Below are 21,782 nucleotides of genomic sequence, written 5' to 3'. Positions count from 1 at the left end.
GCCTACTCAAAGATAATATTGAGCCTGGGTAAAGGTGGCAGAATTTGGTCTTAAATCCTTATTCTACAATTCCTCTCATACTGGTCAATACTTCATATTGTCGTATGCCAGTAATTTATGATATGTCATTGTGGATTGGTTAAGTAGCACCATGAATATCTTGGAAAAAGAAAAATCTGGGTTGCACATGTGCTCATGCAAATCTTGGGTGAATTTTGGGTGAATAAACTAGAATTGCATGTACCAGTTGTTTCTAAGTGTGTTCATACTTTAAGGTCAATATGGTGTAAATTATATTCACTCCAAACTTATTAAATACGATGCTTCGATCAAAACAGGTTTTAAATTGTAGAGAGCTCTGACATGCACGGTAATTTCAGTAATTTATTTTAGCATAATTTGTGAACATAAATGCTTACATATTCAGTCTTGTAGGACAGGCTTGTGTGGTTTAATTAGGCTTGGAAGGATTGGATTTTTATCTGTAAATGTTGATAAACATTGATTTCACTGTATACATACAAACTAATGAAAAATATTTCCATTGATGATAATCAAAATTTATAGATAGGCAAAGTAAAAAAGTCAAAATCCAGTGGTTTAAACTTTTCAATTAGGCTTGTTACAAATGGACTGGTAGAAACTGGTATGATTTGTTGATCTAAGGGTTTTTACTTTGTATAGTTTGACATGTGATGTTGACCATTTGTGATTTAATCGTTTATAAAGTTTAACTTTTTGAATCTCGACTTCTGCTGTCATTAAGTAATTGTATGACCCCTAAGCCCCATAATTTCACACCACTGTGAAAATTTAATTCTGCCAAGCCTATAAAAAAATTAAGACTAGAAAACGTATAGAAAAGAGAAACTATTTTTTTTTTTAAAGAACTGTATTCAACTGGAAATGAAGCAGCATAAGAAATTATAGTGAGCCCCAGAGGATATAATCTTTTGTGCGTTTTCTTCTCTTTAAAATTGTTTTATTTCTTGCAGTGTTTAAGGATCTGCAGTCTTTGAGGCAAAATTCCCTTAACTTCAGTTGGGAGTTTTGCCAGAATAAGGACAGCAGGATCCAACTCTAAGAGAAGAAAGCATAAAATGGCCTGAAACTGTGATTAAATGTTCCCGTTACAAATTGCACTTCTGAACAGATCTTTCTATACTACATTTTTTGCATAATTTTTGGAAATTAATTTAATAAACATAGAACTAATCCATTATCCAACATACAACCTGACTCTATGGCTGTCTATAAAAGTTCTTAGGGGGACACCCTGTGTAGCTATGGCTCCTTGGCTGCTTCTGCAATGTTAGCGCTGCAGCCATTCAAGTTTAATGGCCAGTGGGTCAGTAGTTTCATATTCTCCCCACAGCACCATGCAGTGGCCTCGGAAGGAGCCCCAGAAATTGTCCCTTTGCAGACTTTCAGCATCCAGAACCATGTGCATCAGAATCTCATTGGTTGTGTGGCAGGCAGGGTCCTCTGCAGTTGCAGAATATTAAGGAAGATTTGCCCCACAGAGGCAGAGCAAATGTTGTGCACATCAGATGTCTACCTTGGTTTATGTTGCTAATTAGGTACCCAAATTAGTTCTTTAGAAAGTTCAAAAGGTGTAGTGAATGCAGTTTGGTCCATTATGTCCATTATTTCATTGTATGTAAGAAAATATTTAAGGGGGAAAAGTTTTCTGTATATCTTTGTGTGAAATGTTAAATGAGGTGTGGCTGGTCATGTTGTCTGCTAGATATATCTATCTACTTTGTAAATAAAGTCTTAATTTATATTAAAGGAAAACTATTGTTGTTTTCTCAAAAAATCAATAACTTTTAGAAACTGTCTATTTAATAGTGCTATAATGGCTAATAAATATAAATGTAGAACTTATTCCATGGTGGCCATATGTTTCTGCAAAAAACAGGACAGGGAGAAACTCCATTCTGCATTGAAATCAATGGGAAAGCAGGGACTTAACAGAGCAAGTTTAAAGAAAACTGTCAATATATATTTATCTATAAATTTGTGTCTATATCTTGTGTATATGGTTGGTGGTGGGTGGTTATTGTTTTTTTGCTTTATTTTGTATTTAACGTTTTGTTTCAGCTTGTGAGTCTCTGTTTTGCTATTGGTTGATGTCCAAGAATTGCACATGAGGATAACATGACTTCCTCTCCATACCCTAACAAGGTTAGAGGACAACTCGGCCTGCAGGATGTGAGGAAAACTTGGTCTGAGTGCGCTGATCTAGGTTATGGGAATGAAGATCAAACTGTTGTTTTAGGGAGCAGGCATAAAGGTAGAGGTTATTTGCTTTTCTCAGGGGTTCCTAGATCTTGTCTGGTGATAAGCTAAAGAAATAATACACATTTAAAAGAAAACAGAACTAAACTCGCCTGTCTCTATTTTAATATATTGAAAGTTGCCTATCATAAGACTTCAGAGTCCAGTGCTCTTCCCATTGATTTCAATACAGAATGTTCAGTCTTGTCCTAATTGTTCTTACTACTTGCCTGTTTACAGGAAAATGGCAGTCTCCATGGAAAAAGCTCAGACATCTCCACAGCCATAGAAAAGTTGAAACCTCAAGAGGTACTGCTTAATTTGTTTCTAATTTGAGTGTGTGATTTATCTACTTGTAGCCTAATGCGGGAGTTCTCCTTTAAAAGACAGACTACATTGACTTAACTGTTTTGACTCTAAATCAGTGACAGAATATGGCTGGGATTTTCAAAAGTGCCTAGAGAATTTAGGAACCCAACTCCCATTGAAAATTAAATGAAATTCAGTGGGAGTCAGGCACGTAACTCCCTTAGGCCCCTTAGAAAATCCCAGCCTACATATTTAGCTGTAAACCTTAACAAATAAGCTTGAAAACATATGTTTGACAGTCACTTCATTACACGTATTTCACGTCCCATCACTTAGCTTACATTTGTGAGGCTTTCTGGGAATGTTGACTACCATCCTAGCAAAGCAAATTAGGGAGCACTTTTCTACGTGGCTTTCTGTACAGTATTACTGTGATAATCTCAGATCTGGACGCAGAAAGAGGCACAAATCAAGATAGGCAACTTTTGTGTACAAACTACACTGTGCATGATTGTCAGTCCTGTCATAGATGTAAATTTCTCATTCAAACAAGTGCTTAAAATGACAATGTGTTGGACCTGTGAATGTTTATATGAAATCCTGTATCTTGACACCCATAAATCTGACACAATGAATTGTGGCCACCAGTTTAGATTGCTCCCTATCTGAAGACGATGATAAACTGGGTTTTTCATTGTAAATACTTATGGGAAGAATCATCAGAAATGGTTGGTTTGGGCATGAAGACTTTCTCTTTTACAGGAATGGATCAGAAATGGGAATTAGTGGGTCCAGTGGAACTCTGCAAAACCTTGAAACCTGCCCTGTCTTTCACCTGATTAGACTGAAGTCATATTTACTATGCCGTGTCCACCTTTCTTCCTGTTGTGATTACGTGCTTTCCTGTGAATCCTAGGTCATATGAAAAGGGACAAGTATAGCGATGTTTGGACATTGGATAGGTGCCCCAATGCTGATTAGCATACATATGGTCCTCCCTTAAAGAGTAACATACAGTTAACAATGGTTTTTTTTTTTTTTGTCCACTTGGATTCATGACCCTATGCATTAGCACTGTAGCAGCCTCATGAACATCTGTTATAGAAAGATGTAAAGATGCTCTTTGAAAGTCTTGCTAAAGACCCTTAGACACTAATTCTGCAGTACTTAACTGACAGAAATGTCAACTGAATCCAGTGAGATTTTGGCCCATAGCGCTCAGGAGTTTTTCTTCCAGTAATGATATGCCTCCCAACCTCCAGCATTTCCACTTTCTTTGTGAATTGTCCATTGTAGAAGAAAACTCATAACTTGGGAACAAATTGGTATAATCTCTTTGTCTTGGATAAACATTGTCTTTTAATTAAAGGTTATTCTACTTCTACTATAGTCTTTACTGCACTTTGGATAATGGTGGCTTTTATTTTTGTGAATTAAACACCTGTGTGTTTGAGGCTTTATTTTCTTTGTTTTGGTTTTGTTCTAACAATGCCCTTTTAATAAAAGGAGCGACTTAGTTCTGCATCTGTTCAGATGTCTCTCTCCAAAGGAAGAATATTTAAAAATGCTAAAATCAGCCATTTCTTCCCCTAGTAGGCTTCCTTAGGATTTAACAGCCAAAAACCTAGGCCATAATTTAACTATTGTATTTTCTTCCTGGCATCTAAGTTGCAAGTGTTTGTGTGCAGTTCTGGCATATATAATAAAATAAATATTGGATCTGCCTTCCTTTGCATCTAGGAACAATTGTCTCCATGTACATATATACATTCACCGTAGCTGTCTCTTCTAAATACACAGTCATGTAAAAGTACCTGAAACCAGAGTTGGACTGATACATTAGATTTAGACAGTACTCTAGCATCAACAGATTGTATGGCTTAACTATCCTTAAGTCTAAAATAGCTGAACATATATTTTAGAGGCCAAATGGGGTATAGTTTGGGTCCATCCAACTTCACTTTTTACACCAATAGTAGATTTTAATTTGGTAAGAAATCTAAAACAGTATCAAGAAAAGACAGCAAGTTTTGAAATAGTGTTTTATACCTCTTAACCTCAGGTACAAAACGAGAGAGGAAGCTGTTAAATAGCAAAGCAAGACAAGAGGGACACAGAAATCCAGTAAGTGTTATCAAGTCTATTGTGTTTGTGTCCTTTTTGTCCTTTGTTTCTTGCTGTTTATATGCTTCCTCTAGTTTATTATTCTGTACCTGAGATGATGATCTGGTGTGAAATTCTGTTTTAAAAAACAAACAAAACTTTCTGCACTAAAGGGTCAGGAGGCTTTTCCAAATGTAACATTACATGTGTTTATGTGACTAATTTGATATATGTCCAACATTTTCTAAAAAATGAGTGCCAAAATTTAGGCTCCAAACACCATATGTAGGTATCTAAATATGGTAGGGCACTCCTTTTTAAAATATCTTGGATACATTTATTAATATTCTAGTTTATCTCGTAGGTTTTTTTTCAACGTTTTCCAAGCTTCGTTTAAAGGCTATAGTAGTTAATTATTCAATTCAATTTGTAGGTTGCATATGGATATAATTTCCTAGAGTGTTGAGAGAAGCATTGAAATCTGTTTCCAACAATAAAACATAGTTCTTTGTGCATGATACTTGGGGAAAAAGCCAAATAAACAAACATTCTCCTGTTTAATATAGTAGAGTGATGCTCATTTTAGGAGATTTTAAGGTACAATTGTGTATTTGGGATAACTAGATTCAGTGGTTCACTAATTAAATCCATACAACTTCAGTGTAATTCTTGACTTAGAAACCAGGGGAATCTGTGACCATTCCAAAATTGAGTACTACTTCAATGAATAATTGTCTGAATTCATTCTCCAAAGCTCTTAAACATAGAGGCTGCATAGGTTTCTAGTCCTGTGTTTCCTCCCTGAGAAGCCGCTTACCTGTTTCAACATAGTATCTAGTAACATCAACCAAACATTTTAAGTTAGTGTTCTTTTACTTTTGGAGGATGTATATAGAAACTTTCTTGGCTTCACCCATCATCCCCTGAAATCTAGGGGGGTGATAATACTTAACTTTCAAACCAGCATGCTGTACAATGTTGACTAATTAATACTTATACCAATGTGAAGGAGGGTAAATATTCAGTTTCTTATTTTGGGAGACTGAGCAATTGAAAGGTGGTGACTCGCCCATCCCTATCAGGATTAGAGCTTGGCAGTACCTAGCTCCTTGTCTCTTGCCCTAGCCATTAAGTAACTTCTGTTGTGTATGTGACTTATTAAGCTGAAAGAAACTAAGAATTGGACAGCTCAAAGGTCCAGTAAAACAAGAGATATGGGTTAGAATTCCTGTGTCTCACTCCTCAATATGCTGGCAGCTGCAGAGTTTGCATGCCTCCGATAGGGAGAGAAGAAGATATTTTCCTCCTGTCACTCCAATGCAGCTCTTGATGTCTGAGTTGAACTCAGTCCAGCCTTGCTGCTTAGAGTTGTAGCGGTAGTAGACAAATGTAAATCATATGGAGAAAGTGGACCAAAGGCCAAGTTTGTCCTCTGCAATGTGGGTGCAGTTCAGTTACCTATCATGATTTCAAACTGCATAGCAGGTTTGTGGAGCAAGTGGTATTATACCAAGGAAAGACAGAATACCAAATAATAGAGCCAGACAATAGTGATGCTGGATTGAAAAGGCTGGGTGTTGGCAAGGTGAACAAAAATTGGGTGAAAAGTAGGGTTTTTCAGTTGTTTTGGTTATAAGGGAGAAGTTTATACAATGTTTATTTATAAAGTAGTACAGTAATTCTCAACCTTACGTGTACCAAAATCCTATGTAACATCAGGAAAAAAGTTTCCTGTCTTCTCCACTTCTAACTAGCCATAAAAAATGGTAGTGTTCACAATCTCCAGGCTGAGAACCATGTGTGACTAATTCTATACTGAATTGTAAACAATTAATCTTGCTGTCTTCTGGTGGAATTACTTTAAATACTGTGTGTAGCTTTTAGACTGTAAGTGTCATGCACAATTTGAATCATTGTCTTTAAACCTGATTATCTGGTTTCTTAATCTGCAGCCATTTATAATGGTGGTAACCATTCTCTAATATTTACTTGAGGTTGTTGTGTCAACTGTGGATTTGTAAGGTGTGAGCTCTGCTGGACCAATATGTCTTGCTCCTCTCTTTCACTTTAGTGACTATCTTAAATCTGATTTTTTGTCATCTTGTTGAAACATGTCAGCATTGTTTTCAAATGGACAATGATTATAACACTGAACCTGTCATCCCCATGTCCATCCATTTCCAGTTTGGTTGTTTTTTTACTTGAGAAAGTGAGTGTTCTGGTACCCATATTAAATATTTACTAACTATTACTGTGAGACTCTTCGAATGTTTCACATTCCCTTAAAATTCATAACCTGAGGTGTTAGTGTTGGTTCTTTGGTGCAGTATGAGATCACTGGGTTTTTTTCCACCTTGGGCAATTGGAGCTGAGGCATATCATCAATATAGTGTGGTTGATCTCCAGGGCAAAGAGGAAGGTGACATACTTACAGCAGAAGCCTCTCTTTTTCTTGTTGTTTTTAATAATAAACAGCATTAGTGTCAGTCATGGAGGAAACTGCTCGAGGACGGGAATTGTGCTTTGTAGCTTGAACTGGTCTTTAATGTTTGTTAATTGTGAATGAAAATTTAGACCCATTACAATAGTATTGTTAGAATGAAAATATACACAAAGCAGAGTGGATAAAAATCAATGATTCTTTTTAAAAAATCAAAACAATCTGACTTTTTTTCATTTAAATTGGATTTTTTGGATAGGTTTTTTCCTCAAAAAGCATTTTATCTAAAGATAGTTTTAATTAAGATACATTATAGCTCAAAGATATCTCATCATGGAATAGGGATTATAAATTCTAATTCTGTAGTATGAGACAATGTATTCATGTAATGTTTAAGAAAAGTTTTGTGAATGAGTTCCAATAGTTCATGGATTAGGGACCCAATTTTATGGGGTTCCAGGGGCTTCTGCATAGATTATTTAGGTTAATCTTTCCATCTACCCAATGTGACTCAGTGCTAAGTTTAGAAGATACCATCAGAGACCCTTAGTTTTGCAGTTCTCAAACTGTGGATTTGTGTCTCCAGAGATAACATGCTTGTTAACAGCAAAAAAAAAAAAAAAGTTTTTAAATAAATAAATAATATATAGAGGTGAGAAATAACAGACCTCAATCCTATTGTCCCTCTGCAAATTTGTGTACACAGAGTCAATCCCTTACCTCTCTCTAAAAGTGCAAAGTTTCAAAAAATTCAATGAATAGAAGATTGTTGGGTGCGGATTAGATCTGGACAAAGAGAAGAAGTCTGGAGAGAAATGTGAGAAGGGAGGGACAGGCAGTAGAAACAAAAGTGAAACCGTTTGAGCAGCATATCCCAGAAGTCTTGAGGTCTTTCTGAGTGTAGCCTTCATTGATTTGAGATCTACCATACCATTCTCTCACTAAAAGGGGAATACCTATAATGACAGCAGGCCGTAAAAGAGACCCAATTTGGGTCTCATCTATCTCAGAATTGTGAAGAATATGTATTAAGGTTATAACAACCAACAAGAACGCACTTTTATGTAGAAATCCATGATTAAATCAAGTCTTCCTGGCTAGTGATTTAAATCAAAGGTTCTTTACATGTACTGACACAAAGGTTCTTTACATGTACTGTATCTTTCTGTATGTTATAGAATTTTAATGGAAATTTCATATTTTTCAGGAGGTATCTACAATACCTGTGTTACAGTTCCAGGGTCAGCTGCACCTTAGACCCCACTGTCTCTCTGTGGACACTCTGTCTAAGTGGCTGGCCCCCACTGTAATACTTTGTGTGTAATACTGCAATTCACCTCTGCTCAAAGACTAGGTCACCAGGTTACAGTACTCTCGTTTACCAACTGTGTCCTCAGTATGTCCAACTGGATTTTAGTCCCTGCTGAAGACTTCCCTTTGGGAGCCTGTGACCAGCATGCAAGTACAGTGACTGAGAACAGCTTGTTCAGAACAAAATATATTTTATTTATCCTTTTGGAACATAAACACTAAGGCCTGGCCTACAATTAAAACGTAGGTTGACCTAGCTACATCGCTCAAAGCTGTGAAAAATGTCAGGCCCTACATGACGTAGTTAGGTCAACTTAACTCCCAGTGTAGACGCAGCTAAGTCAACAGAAGAATCCATTCTTCCTGTTGGCCTACCAAATTCCTTTCTAGGGGGTGAATTAAAGGGGTTAAAACAACAAAATGCCTGTCCATATACTATCTTATCTAAATCTTGGCCTTTCCTTGCAAGTTTAAGTAGGCTGCCCTTGTCCCAGGACTGCCCCAAGCATTGGGTCTGGATAAGGCAGATTGCACTCATGCAGGCCCTGCTTCTCAGTCTAACCATGCCATGTCCCTCCCATGAGTTCATAGGCTGTCTTTCATCCATTTCACAGTCCCCTTCATTCTGGGACATCTGAACCTGGTCAGTCCAGTTTATGCATGTCTCTAGACTTCCAGTGGTGGATTTACTGTGTAGTCCATTTGTGCACCAGCAAATGAATTAGTCATTTCCTGGTTCCTGGGTAGGTGGGGAGAGTTCCAGGTGGACTGGAATTAGCTCTTTAGGGTATGTCTACACTACCAATGCTACAGTGGCACAGCTGCAGCTACAGCGCTGTGACATAGACTCTTACTACAGTGATGGAAGGGGGTTTTCTGTTGGTGTAGTAAATTCACCCCCTAGAAAGGAATTTGGTAGGCCAACAGAAGAATGGATCCTTCCATTGACTTAGCTGCATCTACACTGGGGCTTAAGTTGACCTGTGTTGCGTAGGGCCTGAAATTTTTCACAGCTTTGAGCAATGTAGCTAGGTCAACCTACGTTTTAGTTGTAGGCCAGGCCTTAGTGTTTCATAGAGCCAGTCATACCATAGTAATCAAACAGAGATACACACAATATTTATGTAAATTGTACAGGTATCTCCCATGTTCTTCACAGCCGGAAAAGATAGTCTTTGCTACTTGTGTTAATGCACTGTTTTTTCAGTCTACAGATATACTGATTGAAACAGTAGCAGAGGTGTGAACTCTGCCATTCATTTTAATGGAATGTTAACGTCAGAGCTTAGCTGTGATCATTTAAATGCTAACACTATATTAAACAAGTAGCCAAAAAGCAAACACTCAGCTTGAATCATTGAAGCTCAGTTATGAGGCACAGCTGGGTTGGATTTTGGTTTGTCTCCCAGGTCCTACATAGGAGGGGTCAGGGGGGGAGACGACAAAACTGGACCTCAGCTGTTCGCTCCAGTTTAGAGTATTTGAGGAAAATAAAAGGCTGCACTATAATTTATTTGACCCTACAATAATAAATTATAGCTGAGCGGTGATAGTAAATAAGTGAGGGACCAATGTGTGTATGTACTTTGTGCAAACGACTTTGTAGTTATCTACTGAGTAGAATGGAGAAGACAGGGACAATGAAGTGAAACGTATGACTTTGCTCTTCAAAAAGAAATTTGCTGCCTTCAGTGAGTTTAGGACAAAAGAATGTAATTTTCTGCCCAGTATTCTGTTCTGAAAGAGCATAACTTGGGACAATACATGGCTTGCTTTTTGAAGTGGAGAACAGGTGGGAGTAAAGGCTGGTGGGGGTATGGAGTGGGACTACTTGAACCACTGTTTTGTTTTATTCTGTCCCTCCGCCCCCACCCCCCCTTTTTTAAACAGACTTGGATTGCCCTGTTGTTAGTCAAGTTTGTGTAACTTGGTATGAATTACTTAATTCAGATTGCCAGCATGTGGGCAGAATTAAGTTTGTCTAAATTTTAAAGGTGAAATCCTGACCCTGTTGAAGTTTATAGCTTAATTCCGAGGATTTCATCCAAAATATCAAGGGTAACATTTTCAGAAGCACAAGTCCCATTTTCAAAAGTGACTGTCAATGGGACTTAGGCTCCTAAGACCTGGTGTACACACACAAGTTTTACCAACATAAATATGTTGGTTAGGGCATGACTGTTTAATATTTACCAATTAAGATATATCAGTAAAAACTCTAGTGTAGATGCAGTTATACCTGTATAACTGTGCTTATAAGCTATACGAGTATGAGCAGTTGGTCATTTTTGAAAATCTTACCCTAAGTCATTTAAGATCAGGTTTTGTGTAAGCAGATGGTAAAATAGAAGAACATAATAGACAAACATAGCAAGGAAGTGCAACTTGTAGTAGATATTTGCACAGGTTAATTTTACACATGCTAGCCAGCATGATACCATGGTAGTGGTATTTGTAGGCTCTATAATGCACTAGCATTGATTTTATTATTACTAAATTATTTTTATTATTGACAGCAGTAACTAGAGACCCCCCCAACAAGGTTGGGAACCCATTTTACTAGGAACCATACAAGCATGTATATTAAGAAACAATTCAAGCAGTTTACAATCTTAATTTAAGATGAGATGTAACAGGCAGATGAAATCACAGTGCAGCCGTTGGTTTGTTTTACTTATGAACCTCATTCAGAGAATCGGACAGAACTTGGCAGTAGAAGGATGAAAATTATTAAAAGCAAATAAAATGTTAGACCTTCCAACCTTGGGAGTGTGCCTTAAACTGCTTTACTTCATTTTTTTTCTGACTGTATTTATGCCAGATAGACTCAGGAAGGTTACCATGGTTTATAAACATTTGTTGCATGTGGCTTAAGAAGAACCATGGAGTCAGGAAAGTGATATGAGAAGGTGGAATTTCCAAAGAAAATGAAGTCATAGAAGAAATAAGCAAATTAGACACATAGCATCTGAAAATGAGTTCATTTGGTTTGCAGTTCAAAATAGTTGAGAGTTCTGGAATAAAGTTTCTGCTTGGATCAAGGCACAGGAAAATGCCCAAGATGCCTGTTAAAGGGATTTGTGCTCATTGTTAAAGTGAAGCACTGATATTAAGCTGAATTTTTAAGTAAAATTGGTGTGATTTTTGGTAGCTATAGTTTGTGAATTCTGGTATGTTGTTGATGTGAGGTATTATTTTATGGTTGTTATGCTGCTCTTTGTTCAGTTTAGTTAGCTGTGACTCCTTTGCACTGGCACATGCATTTAGGGTGACCAGACAGCAAGTATGAAAAATCGGGACAGAGGTGAGGGGTAATAGATGCCCATATAAGAAAAAGCCCCGAATATCAGGACTGTCCCTATAAAATCGGGACATCTGCTCACCCTGCATGCATTTATATGCAACAACTTACTTGTTTTAAGAGATGTCTTTTTCTCTGACTCACCAGCTGTTCCAATGTGTTAAAAAGTTGACTCTTTGATAGAAGCTTGTAGCCTATCTAAATACACCTCTACCTCGATATAACGCTGTCCTCGGGAGCCAAAAAATCTTCCTGCATTATAGGTGAAACCGCGTTATATTGAACTTGCTTTGATCCACCGGAGTGCGCAGCCCCGCCCCCCCGGAGCACTGCTTTACCGCGTTATATCCAAATTTGTGTTATATCGGGCCACGTTATATCGAGGTAGAGGTGTATTACTGATATGTGGATAAAGTCATTGTCTGACTATAGATAAAACAAGTCAAAGGAAGATCAAGGCCTTTGATTAATGTTTTATTCTTGTTACTCCCTAGTCTTTCTCAAGTCACATACCAGCAAGGCTAGCTGAAGACAGTTAAGCGCCCATTGTGTTCTGAATGGTTACTCATGTTGGCTTGGCAGTTATAAAGAAGGACTGTGTTTCTGTTGAAATTCAGGCTGCCTTGGGCACCAGCTGCACAATAGCCCAACAAACAAAACTGCCTTGATCTCCAGTGGTTAGTGCCCCCAGAGAGTGATAAATTTGGGACCACAGCAATGCTATAGGGACTCTAGAGATAATCTGACCAGTTTGCGTTGTCATTGTAGTAGAGGGATATTCATGAAATCACAGAGAGTAACATTCTTACTAGAACAGCAGTTTGTGAATTGTTGAGTCTGTGCCACCTTCTATCTTCTTAGGCCTTGGCTACACTTGCGAGTTGGAGCGCATTAAATCAGCCCCAGGCGCCCTAAGTCCTGTGGTGTCCACACTGGCAAGGCACATAGTGTGCCCAGATTCCGCGGCTGGAGCGCCCCTGGTAATCCACCTCCATGAGAAGCATAAAGCTTGCTCTGTCCCAGCTGGAGCGCCACGGTGCCAGTGTGGACACCCTGGTCTATTAATGAGTTCTGATCAGCCTCCATGAAGTGTCCCACAATGCCTGTTTTAGCCACTCTGGTCATCACTTTGAACTCTACTGCCCTGCCCCTAGGTGATCAACCATCAGACCCACCCTTTAAATTCTCTGGGAATTTTGAAATTCCCCTTCCTGTTTGCTCAGCAAGGCGTGTAGTGCGCTCAGCGCATCTTTCCAGATGACCATGCATCCACGCACCAGGCGATCCCAAGTATGGAGCAATGGCGAGGTGCTGGACCTCATCAGGGTTTGGGGGGAGGAAACTGTCCAGTCCCAGCTGCGCTCCAGCCATAGCAATTACGATACCTACGGGCAGGTATCAAGGGCCATGATAGAAAGGGGCCATGACCGGGATGCAGTGCAGGGTTAAAGTGAAGGAGCTGCGGAATGCCTACCACAAAGCGCGGGAGGAAAACCCACTGCTCCAGTGCTGCACCCACAACCTACCGTTTCTACAAAGAGCTGGACGAGATACTTGGGGGCGACCCCGTCTCCACTCCGAAGAGCACCATGGACACTTCAGAGGCCGTGGCAGTCCAGAGTGCAACAAGGCAGGAGGAGGAAAGTGGGAGCGAGGATGCTGAGGAGGAGGGGGGCCCAGAGCCAGAGGACGGCCCTGCATCCTTAGATGCATGCATCCAGGAGCTGTTTTCAAGCCAGGAGGAAGGTAGCCAGTCACAGTGCTTGTGGAAGAACAAACAGCAGAGGAGGTGCCCGGTAAGTGGCTTTTATTTTGGGAAGGTAGTTGTTCAGTGCGGGCTCATGGGGTGAAGAGGGTTGCAGAAAGAAGGGTTAGGGCGGCATGCGTGCCTAGATGCGGAATAGGGCATTGATGTGCTCTCTCACATCGGGGTAATCGGCCTCAGTGATCTCATTAAAGGTCTCATGCAGAAGCTGGGCAATCCGCTGGGTTCCTTGGCAGAGCTACTGTGCTCCTTGCCCCCCTGTAAGGCTAACACATCCGCGCCACTATGCTGTGAGGGGTCGGGGGACCATTGGTGCACACAAGCAAGTGGCATAAGGGCCAGGGCGGAAGCCGCATTGTAGTAGAAGACTTTCCCTTGCTTCCCAGGTCACCCTCAGCAGCGAGATATCTTCCAGGACGAAGATAATGTGTGGAAAATGTGGGGACAGTGTTCAGTATAGGGGTCCCCTGCAGCTATTGGCTCTCCCCAAGGCACAGAACCCCAGAGGACAGTACGGCCCTGAAACAATCAGTTCCCCCTTGTCCCTGTGGTTACTCACCATTTTGAGGCTCTTGTGGGTTGTGTGTGCTCGCTTTGGGATGGGCACTTTCTGCTATTGTGTGCACTGTGCTTGTCTTCAAGTTTGGCCGAATCATTGCTCTGTCTAGTGTGAACAATGCTGCCTCTGTTAAATGTTGCATTTTGGCTTTACAGATGCAACCTTGAGATCCCAGCTGTCCTTGTTATCAACCGCCGAAAGGTTGCAAAGAATCAGGAAGCGTCCGCGAAGAAGCAAGGAGGACCTTCTGCATGACTTCATGCAGCAGTCCCTTACTGAAAATCAAAAAGTACAGGAGTGACGGGAGACCGAAAGGAGGCTCCGCCAGGAGAATGCTGATCATCGGCAACAAACCATGGAGCGGCTCCTAAGCATTGTGGAGCGCCAAGCGGATGTGATGCAGGCACTCATAGCACTGCAGACGCAGCAGATCTGCGCCCGCGCCCCCTGCAGCCCTTGTCCCAAAACTCTTTCCCTTGTGCCCCCATGTCACCGCCAACCCACTTTCCCCAACATCCGGTTTCTTATGGCCACCAGTTGCCTCCAACACCTGTAGCTTCACCACCCAGCCCTGCAAACTACGACCCTTACCCACTGCACTCAACCCCCATCACCATGAATTTTAGGCAGCCTGAAGTGCAGCACTCATTGCATGGCACTCCAGACAGGAAGGCTAAATATGATAACAGGACATACGCAAGTCTGTGATTGTCCCGTTCCCCACCCTGCCCCCCGTCCCTCCTCCCACACAGCACAGATGTGTTATGCCACGAGTCACGGTTCTTCTGAGCAGGATGCGATTAATGGCCCTGCACACTTGCATCAACACGATTCCAACGGTCGACTTTTCCCCTCTGAACTGGTTAGTGACTGATTGGTAGCTGTGTGGAGTTGCCAGCTTCCAGATTGCAATAGCCACACGCTTCTCCACCAGCAGGGCATCTCTCAATCATGTGTCCTGGCGCCACAGGGTGGGGGCGAGCTCAGCACACAGTCCCATGAAAGAGGCTTTCCTCATCCAAAAGTTCTGCAGCCACTGCTCGTCATCCCAAACTTGCATAACGATGTGATCCCACCACTCAGTGCTTGTTTCCTGAGCCCAAAAGCGGCGTTCCACTGTCATGAGCATGTCCGTGAATGCCACAAGCAATCTCGTGTTGTATGCGTTATGTGTGTAGACATCATCATCGGACTCCTCACTGTCACTTTGTAGCTTAAGGAGTAACTCGACTGCAATTTGTGATGTGCTGGCGAGACCCATCAGAATATTCCTCACAAGTTTGGGATCCATTCCTGCAGACCGAAAGGGAAGATAGAGCGCGCAGTACAAAAACTGTGGAAAGATGGCGCCAAATGTGGACGGAAGCACAGGGATTGCTGGGATGCGAAGTGATGCATCACGGGGCATTGGGACAAGACCCATGATGTCCCGCGAGCCCCCCCCCCCCCCCCCCCCCCCCCGCTTCCCACAAGCCACAGTGTCAGAATGGGAAAAGGTGCTCTGTGGGATAGCGGCCCATAATGCACTGCTCCCAATGCCACTGCAAGTGCCACAAATGTGGCCACACCAGTGCGCTTGCAGCTGTCAGTGTGAACACAAGCCAGCACTTTCCCTGCTGTGGTCTCCGAGGGCTGGTTTAACTCCCGGCGCTCTACATCTGCAAGTGTAGCCATGCCCTTATTTAGTAATCTGAATTCTCAACCTACAACTATATTGCTGGAAGTGTCTTAAGGTTTCGAGACACGTGACAGATTAAAGCTCTTGCATATAGAATTTAACAAAATTTGTGTAAGCGAACAATGATATACAGATATTTAAAGGTACCGGGAATTCTAGACACAACTAGAGAAATATAAAGGACTACTATTTCGTGGGAAAATATCTCTGTTTTAATTTAAATCAATTTCCTTTTTACGTCTTTTATCATTTTTCTTGATTTCTTTTGCATACCATTTGTGAAATGTTATCAAATCAGAATGGTAGCATTTTACAGCTGCTTTGCACTCATGTTTGTAATGATGCCCTGTCTGAGTCATCTGTGGGGTTTGAACCGAGGATTCCTGGGTCTTAAACCACAAACCTCTAGTACTTGAGCTGAAGCACCAGGACCAGTCACTAAGATTGTCCGAATATCTAATCTCAAAGGTGGTAGCAGGTTCAATAAACTTCTGTGCTTGGTCTAGCCAGCAGAAGGAGACAAAGCCATTTGGTGCAGGTTATATTCTGCACAGGTGTAAATAACTGTACAATATGCAATACAATGGAGAATCGGGCTCAATGAATATTAATTTTAATTTAGCTTAGGTAGACCAACTCCATCAGTGGTGTGTGGATGCATATGAACACATTTTGAAATAAACTTTTGAATGTCTAATGGCATTTAATATTTGGAAGAACCCTTTTAGAACAACTCAGAACTAATTAGGAATAACTACTATAACAATATGATTGAGGGTCTTGTAATCAGATGGTGGCTCATGATCAAAGGGAAACTAAGTCTAATGAATAAATAAGTATGTGAAATGAAATCTGAAGAATCACTTTTACTGAAGTACTGACAGGAGGAGAGTAAAAGACTTGCCATTCATGTAAATTCCCACCCCCAGTATAATTGTTTAATTATCTTTCTCCCCCTGCCCCCCACCCCAAAAAAAATTCCCTAAAAGTATTAGATTATAACACTAACTTTTGTTCTTTGGGGCAGTTAGCCCTGGGTATTGGATAGGGATTTGTCGCTCTTATGCTGTGTAAGAGAACCCAAATTATGTTGACTCGTGAAATGAGTCTTGTTTTAGAAGTGTATTCTGCCTGCACCAAAGATGGAATACTTAAATCCTAAAAAGACTTTTTTTTTTCTTTTTTCTTTTTTCTTAGGTTTCTGGAGCTGGCCTATGTTGCTGCTTTTTCTCTATCTGTAGTATATGGAATGTCTTTATTAATAATTTACTTATCAGGTTCTTCTCTCTTTTTTTTAAATTTATTTAAGCGCTGTCTTGTAAAATGGTTGTTGATTTCTATGTACTTGATACCAATTTTACTAGGATTTTTTTTTTCAATGTCTGATCACAAGCTGACGAATTAAACAGTAAACTAAGCATCTTGGAGATTACTGCATAGACCATATATTATGTGTAAAATCTTTTGTTTCTTCATTTAATATGTTGTTTCATTTCAACACAAAAATAAACCACATGTGGTGACCTTAGCTACAAGCCACTCCATTTCCTGGGCAGCTGCTGCTACATGCTGCCTATCTGACAGACGGGGCTAGGTCATGGTTACCACAGGACACCCTTATGGTCATAACCAAGTTGTAAATGTCACTAAGATTCTTTCTGAATGTCTGTCACATGTGTATCACTGATTCTGAAGTAGATAAAATGAGCCAAAGTTTCATTTGGGAGTTGGGACTCCCAGAAGATTACTTTTAAAGCAGAATAGCAGAAGGAGTTGTGACATGCATCCATAAGCAGTTGGAGTGATTTGACAGTTATTTAGCCCTCAGTTACTAGCCCTTTGGTTGAACTGACAGCACGCCTGCAAAGATAGTGAGGCCTGTTTCAGCCCCATTAATGTCGTCTTGAATGTGAGCCTGCAGTCTGGAAAATGATAAATGTTCAGTGATTGATGATTTTATAGTCCCAGGGGATTCTGGGTGGTTTCTGGTTGCTGTGAGCCTGAGCAATTCCCCTCTCCACCCCCCCTTACTTGGGCCTCTGCTTTAAGTTTGTGTAGCATTTAGTATGAGGAAATTTAAACAAATGAGTAGCCAGACACTTTAAGTTGAGCAAGATTTTACTGAATATTGTGCAAAACTTTCATTATGAAGCAGATGCAATTTTGAGAGCAAAGTCCTATTTAATATATTTTTGATTCAGTGTAATCCTTTAACCAGATATACGTATGACCAGTCTGTGTGGCTAACACCATTTTCCTAGTTAGGGCTCAATATTGTTTGAAAAAGATTAAAGCATTCTGACCTACATGGAAGGAAATTGAATAATTGCCTTAATGGAACAATATGTGCAGCTTGAAACATTAAGGGGTTTGCTACATCCATTGCTTGTTCTCTTCATGGTTCTGGAGCAAGCTATCAGATAAGCCAGTATTTCCTGTTTACACATGAGTCATCTTTCCAAGCATATTAGGTTAGCTACACTAATATTAGAAAGGGTGCAAATAACCTTTTATTTTGAATGCTTGTTTGCAAGACAGGTGGCAGAGCTGGGTTTCTCAGCTTAATCAGTTCTTGTAAGCAAACCTGTTGTAGATGAGTAGTGGCATTTAGTGCTTGATAGCACTAAAATGCCTATTAATCTGTAACCTTAATTTAGCCTTCAAAGGGGGAGCTGTATTTCCTCTTCTCAGTCACTGGAATACATTTTCTCCTCATGCCAGACCTTATATCTTGTGCTTGAAGATGTGAACAGTAATCTTTAAACTCATGTCAGTCATAACTTCAGCCTAACACTGTACATTTCAGGAGAAGCTATCGTGCTCTAGCTGCAAAAAGATTGTAATACTTCTATATTATTTAATTTTTGGAAACTTTATCCATGGAAACACAACTTATTAGGTTGAAAAATGATGCAGCTTCTTTTCAGATGGGAGGGGGAGAGGAGTCAAACAGTATGAAATATGGGCAGAGTGTGTTTTCCACAAGATATTCAGACCTGAAAGCCAACTTTATGATGAATGACCATTGCAATGCTATACATTTAATTAGGAGAGTGTCATTACACTCAATTAGCAGGGCTGCCAAATAATCTGTTTAATACTCTGGTCTTTTTTTTCCTTAGGGTTTTGCAGACAGCCCTCATTATGGTGATCACTTGAATGACAGTCGATTAGGGCCCCATGAAGGATTGTCCCCGACACCTTTCATGAACTCAAATCTGATGGGTAAGTTGGTAATTCTTTGCGAGTAGCCCCTCAAAGCCTCTTTGGTCAGAAAGAGACATTTTTCATCCCCTTGTCTAGGCCTGGCACATCAAGCATCTGGAAGTTACTGCATTTCTCATGGAAACAGTGGTTTGCTATCTAAGTCTTTCTTCATAGAGCAAGTTCCACTAAAAATGCAGCTTTCTTAACACAGGGACATTATCCATGATTCTGGAAAGAGGTTGAAGTGCCAGTATTTTACATAGTTGATCTAGAAAGCTATGGATAAACTATGATTTCTTACAGTCTGGAAGACAAAGCACTTCTAAAGACTTGTTTTGTTTTTTCTGCTGCAAAGAAATTGAGTATTTATTGTCACTCTTATGCACTTTTTGCAATATTTAGATGTCAGTTTCTAAGAATGTAGAACACTGAATTGCATATTTTTGTAGGTTGTTCTCCAGTTAACACTTCATTGTTGTCCTTCTCCTTGTTTGCTTGCACAGTCTCTTTTCAAACGTCAGTATCTTTGGTGATATTTGCATTTGATATTCTAGCAAAATTGAGATTGTAACATACAGTATAGATTCCTTTCAATATGCAGCGATTTACATACATACAGTAACTCCAGCTGTTACTGTTTCTATGCCTGTGGTTCCCCCACCCTCTGTTTTTGAAACTGAGAACAATGTCGAAACTGCGAAGAAAGCGACACGTTATCAGTCTAGCTGTTAAACAAGTTGTGTTTTTTTTTTTGCCTGGACACCACTATTGCTAGAACATTTTAATGTACTGATGGTTGTCTTTTCCCCCCTCTGAACTTGTGGCCTAAAAACATCAATTTCAAATACTTACTCTTCGGCAGAGCAATGTCTTGGGGCAAATGCTGTCTAGTTTGTGCCTTAAATTTAGAGATGGTTCTGTACATTTGCTTTGTATTTGTAAAGTTGACATTGTTTTACTTATGTATTTTGTTTCTTGTGTATGTGACCTATTTTGTGATCTCAGCATTGTCCTTTTAAGACACAGCCATGGTAATCTAAGTGGATTAACTAAATCCAAATCCTGGTGGTCTGCAATTTCTTTTGGAAATCTTTCTACTTTGCTCTGTCTTTGTTTACTACTTTAATCGTCTGCAAAGTGTAAAAGCAGACAAAGTCTGATAGCAGAATGCATCTATTGCTAAAAGCAGTTATCCTTTTAAATCTTACTTATGAATCTCAGAATATAATAGTGTGGTTTTAAAATAACTGTGTATATGTATGTGTATGTATGAAAATATATAGTCCATATCACTAGATCAGTGGTGTTATATTTGAAGATCAGTGAAATCAGTAAAGTTTGCGGCTTGCTATTAACATGCTAGAGGACAAAGATTTTTCCCTTATTGTTTCATATAACAAAATCAGATTTTTTTGCCTCAGGCTGAAAAGAGACAAACATTTAAATATATTTATGGCTTGAGCAAAACACCAATCCAAGGGTACATATGGCTTCCAAGTCACATGATTTACTGTTTTTGTTTGCTTTATTTCTGCTTAATTATTTTATTTTTAGCAGAAAATATATATATATATATATATAGCAGAACTATATTTTGATTTGTAGTACAAAAGAGGGACAGCCTTTGTGTCCTCATGTTTTTTGTTGAATTACCCATTTCCTAAACTATGTAGAATTTTAAATAAGTGCAGAAATTATTGGCCTTACTGTATCATCCTAGCTTTTCAGTTTTACTTAAGATGACTAGATGATTCTATTAAACATAATGGAATTATATCATCAGTACAGATTTGAGAAGAAGCCTCCATTGAGATTGCTTTGGAGGGGGAATTAAATGAATCGTAAGAGGTATGCATATCAATCACTTGCTTGTAACAGCTGTGGACTAAAATATTTTTGTAATGCATTACAGCTAATGCTTCTCATTGGTTTTGCCTCCATTAGAGCTACTGTCTTTAATTTCTGTCTGTCCATAGAACACATTCTAAAGCTCATCTGCATGAATGTATACCCCAGAGCCATAAAATAATGTTTAAAAATATGCCAGCAGGATTGTCTGTTTTGCACAATTCACAGAAAACAATTTACATTAACTTTGTTTGCATTGCAAAGGTAAAAAGGTACAACTCTGTGTACCATGCCTCTTCATTGTGAATTTTAACTAACAAAGCCTAAAGTATCCTGGGGGAATTCTGCACTACAAAATTAAAAATTCTGTGCATAATATTTTCAGTTTCTGCAAAATTCTGCATATTTTATTTGTCAAAATAGTACTATATAATCACATCAGTTTCAATTATTTTTGGTCATTTATTTCAAAATACCTGTCAGCAAGTATGTCTGTAACAGTACAGACAACAAAAAAGATTCAGAAAATGGTTTTTTGACAAATAGATTCCTTACTAGGTATATTAATACAGAACTCTGAATAATAATTCATTTAAACTACAATACAGAACCATATTTCCCATACACCCCAGAAGCGGTGCAAAAGCTGGGGGGCGTCAGGGATAACGGAGGAGCTGAGGGAGAGGGAAATAATTGCTGGGAAGGACCAATTATTGGAGAGTTGTTGTGTATGGGTGGGAAAAGTATGGAACAAGCTTTTTGGGGGGCGGGGAGGAAGGCGGGTTGGGATTGTTAGGGAACGTCTCTCATGCAGACCCTGGCTGATCCCTAGCCTCTTCCATTCAGTCAGGCACATGGGTCCCTCCACCCCCACTCAGATACCCACTCCCCCCATCCCCATGTGGTCTTGCACCGTCTCCCCCTGTCCACATGTATCTCTGTGCCCCCACTCAGCCACCCCCTGTCCCTATGTGGCCCTGC

At 39.9% G+C, this 21,782-nt stretch overlaps 1 protein-coding gene across 3 annotated transcripts in view; it reads left to right on the top strand.

Moving 5' to 3' along the window:
* TCF12 (transcription factor 12) overlaps window positions 1–21,782 on the top strand; it is a 328,708-nt gene that overhangs the window by 119,194 nt on the left and 187,732 nt on the right. For 2 of the 3 annotated variants that reach the window (XM_024204916.2, XM_024204915.2), the window contains exon 6: window positions 18,869–18,971. In XM_024204916.2, the coding sequence (XP_024060684.2) occupies window positions 18,869–18,971 (103 nt within the window). Of the gene's footprint in view, window positions 1–2,520; window positions 2,590–18,868; window positions 18,972–21,782 lie in introns of all 3 variants that reach the window. The other variant, XM_024204914.2, reaches the window with a different exon arrangement.

The sequence above is a fragment of the Terrapene carolina genome, unplaced genomic scaffold (assembly GCF_002925995.2).
Source record: "Terrapene carolina triunguis isolate 2854851 unplaced genomic scaffold, T_m_triunguis-2.0 Scaffold67, whole genome shotgun sequence".
Lineage (NCBI taxonomy): Eukaryota > Metazoa > Chordata > Testudines > Emydidae > Terrapene > Terrapene triunguis.
This window is presented reverse-complemented; position numbering and strand designations above follow the sequence as displayed.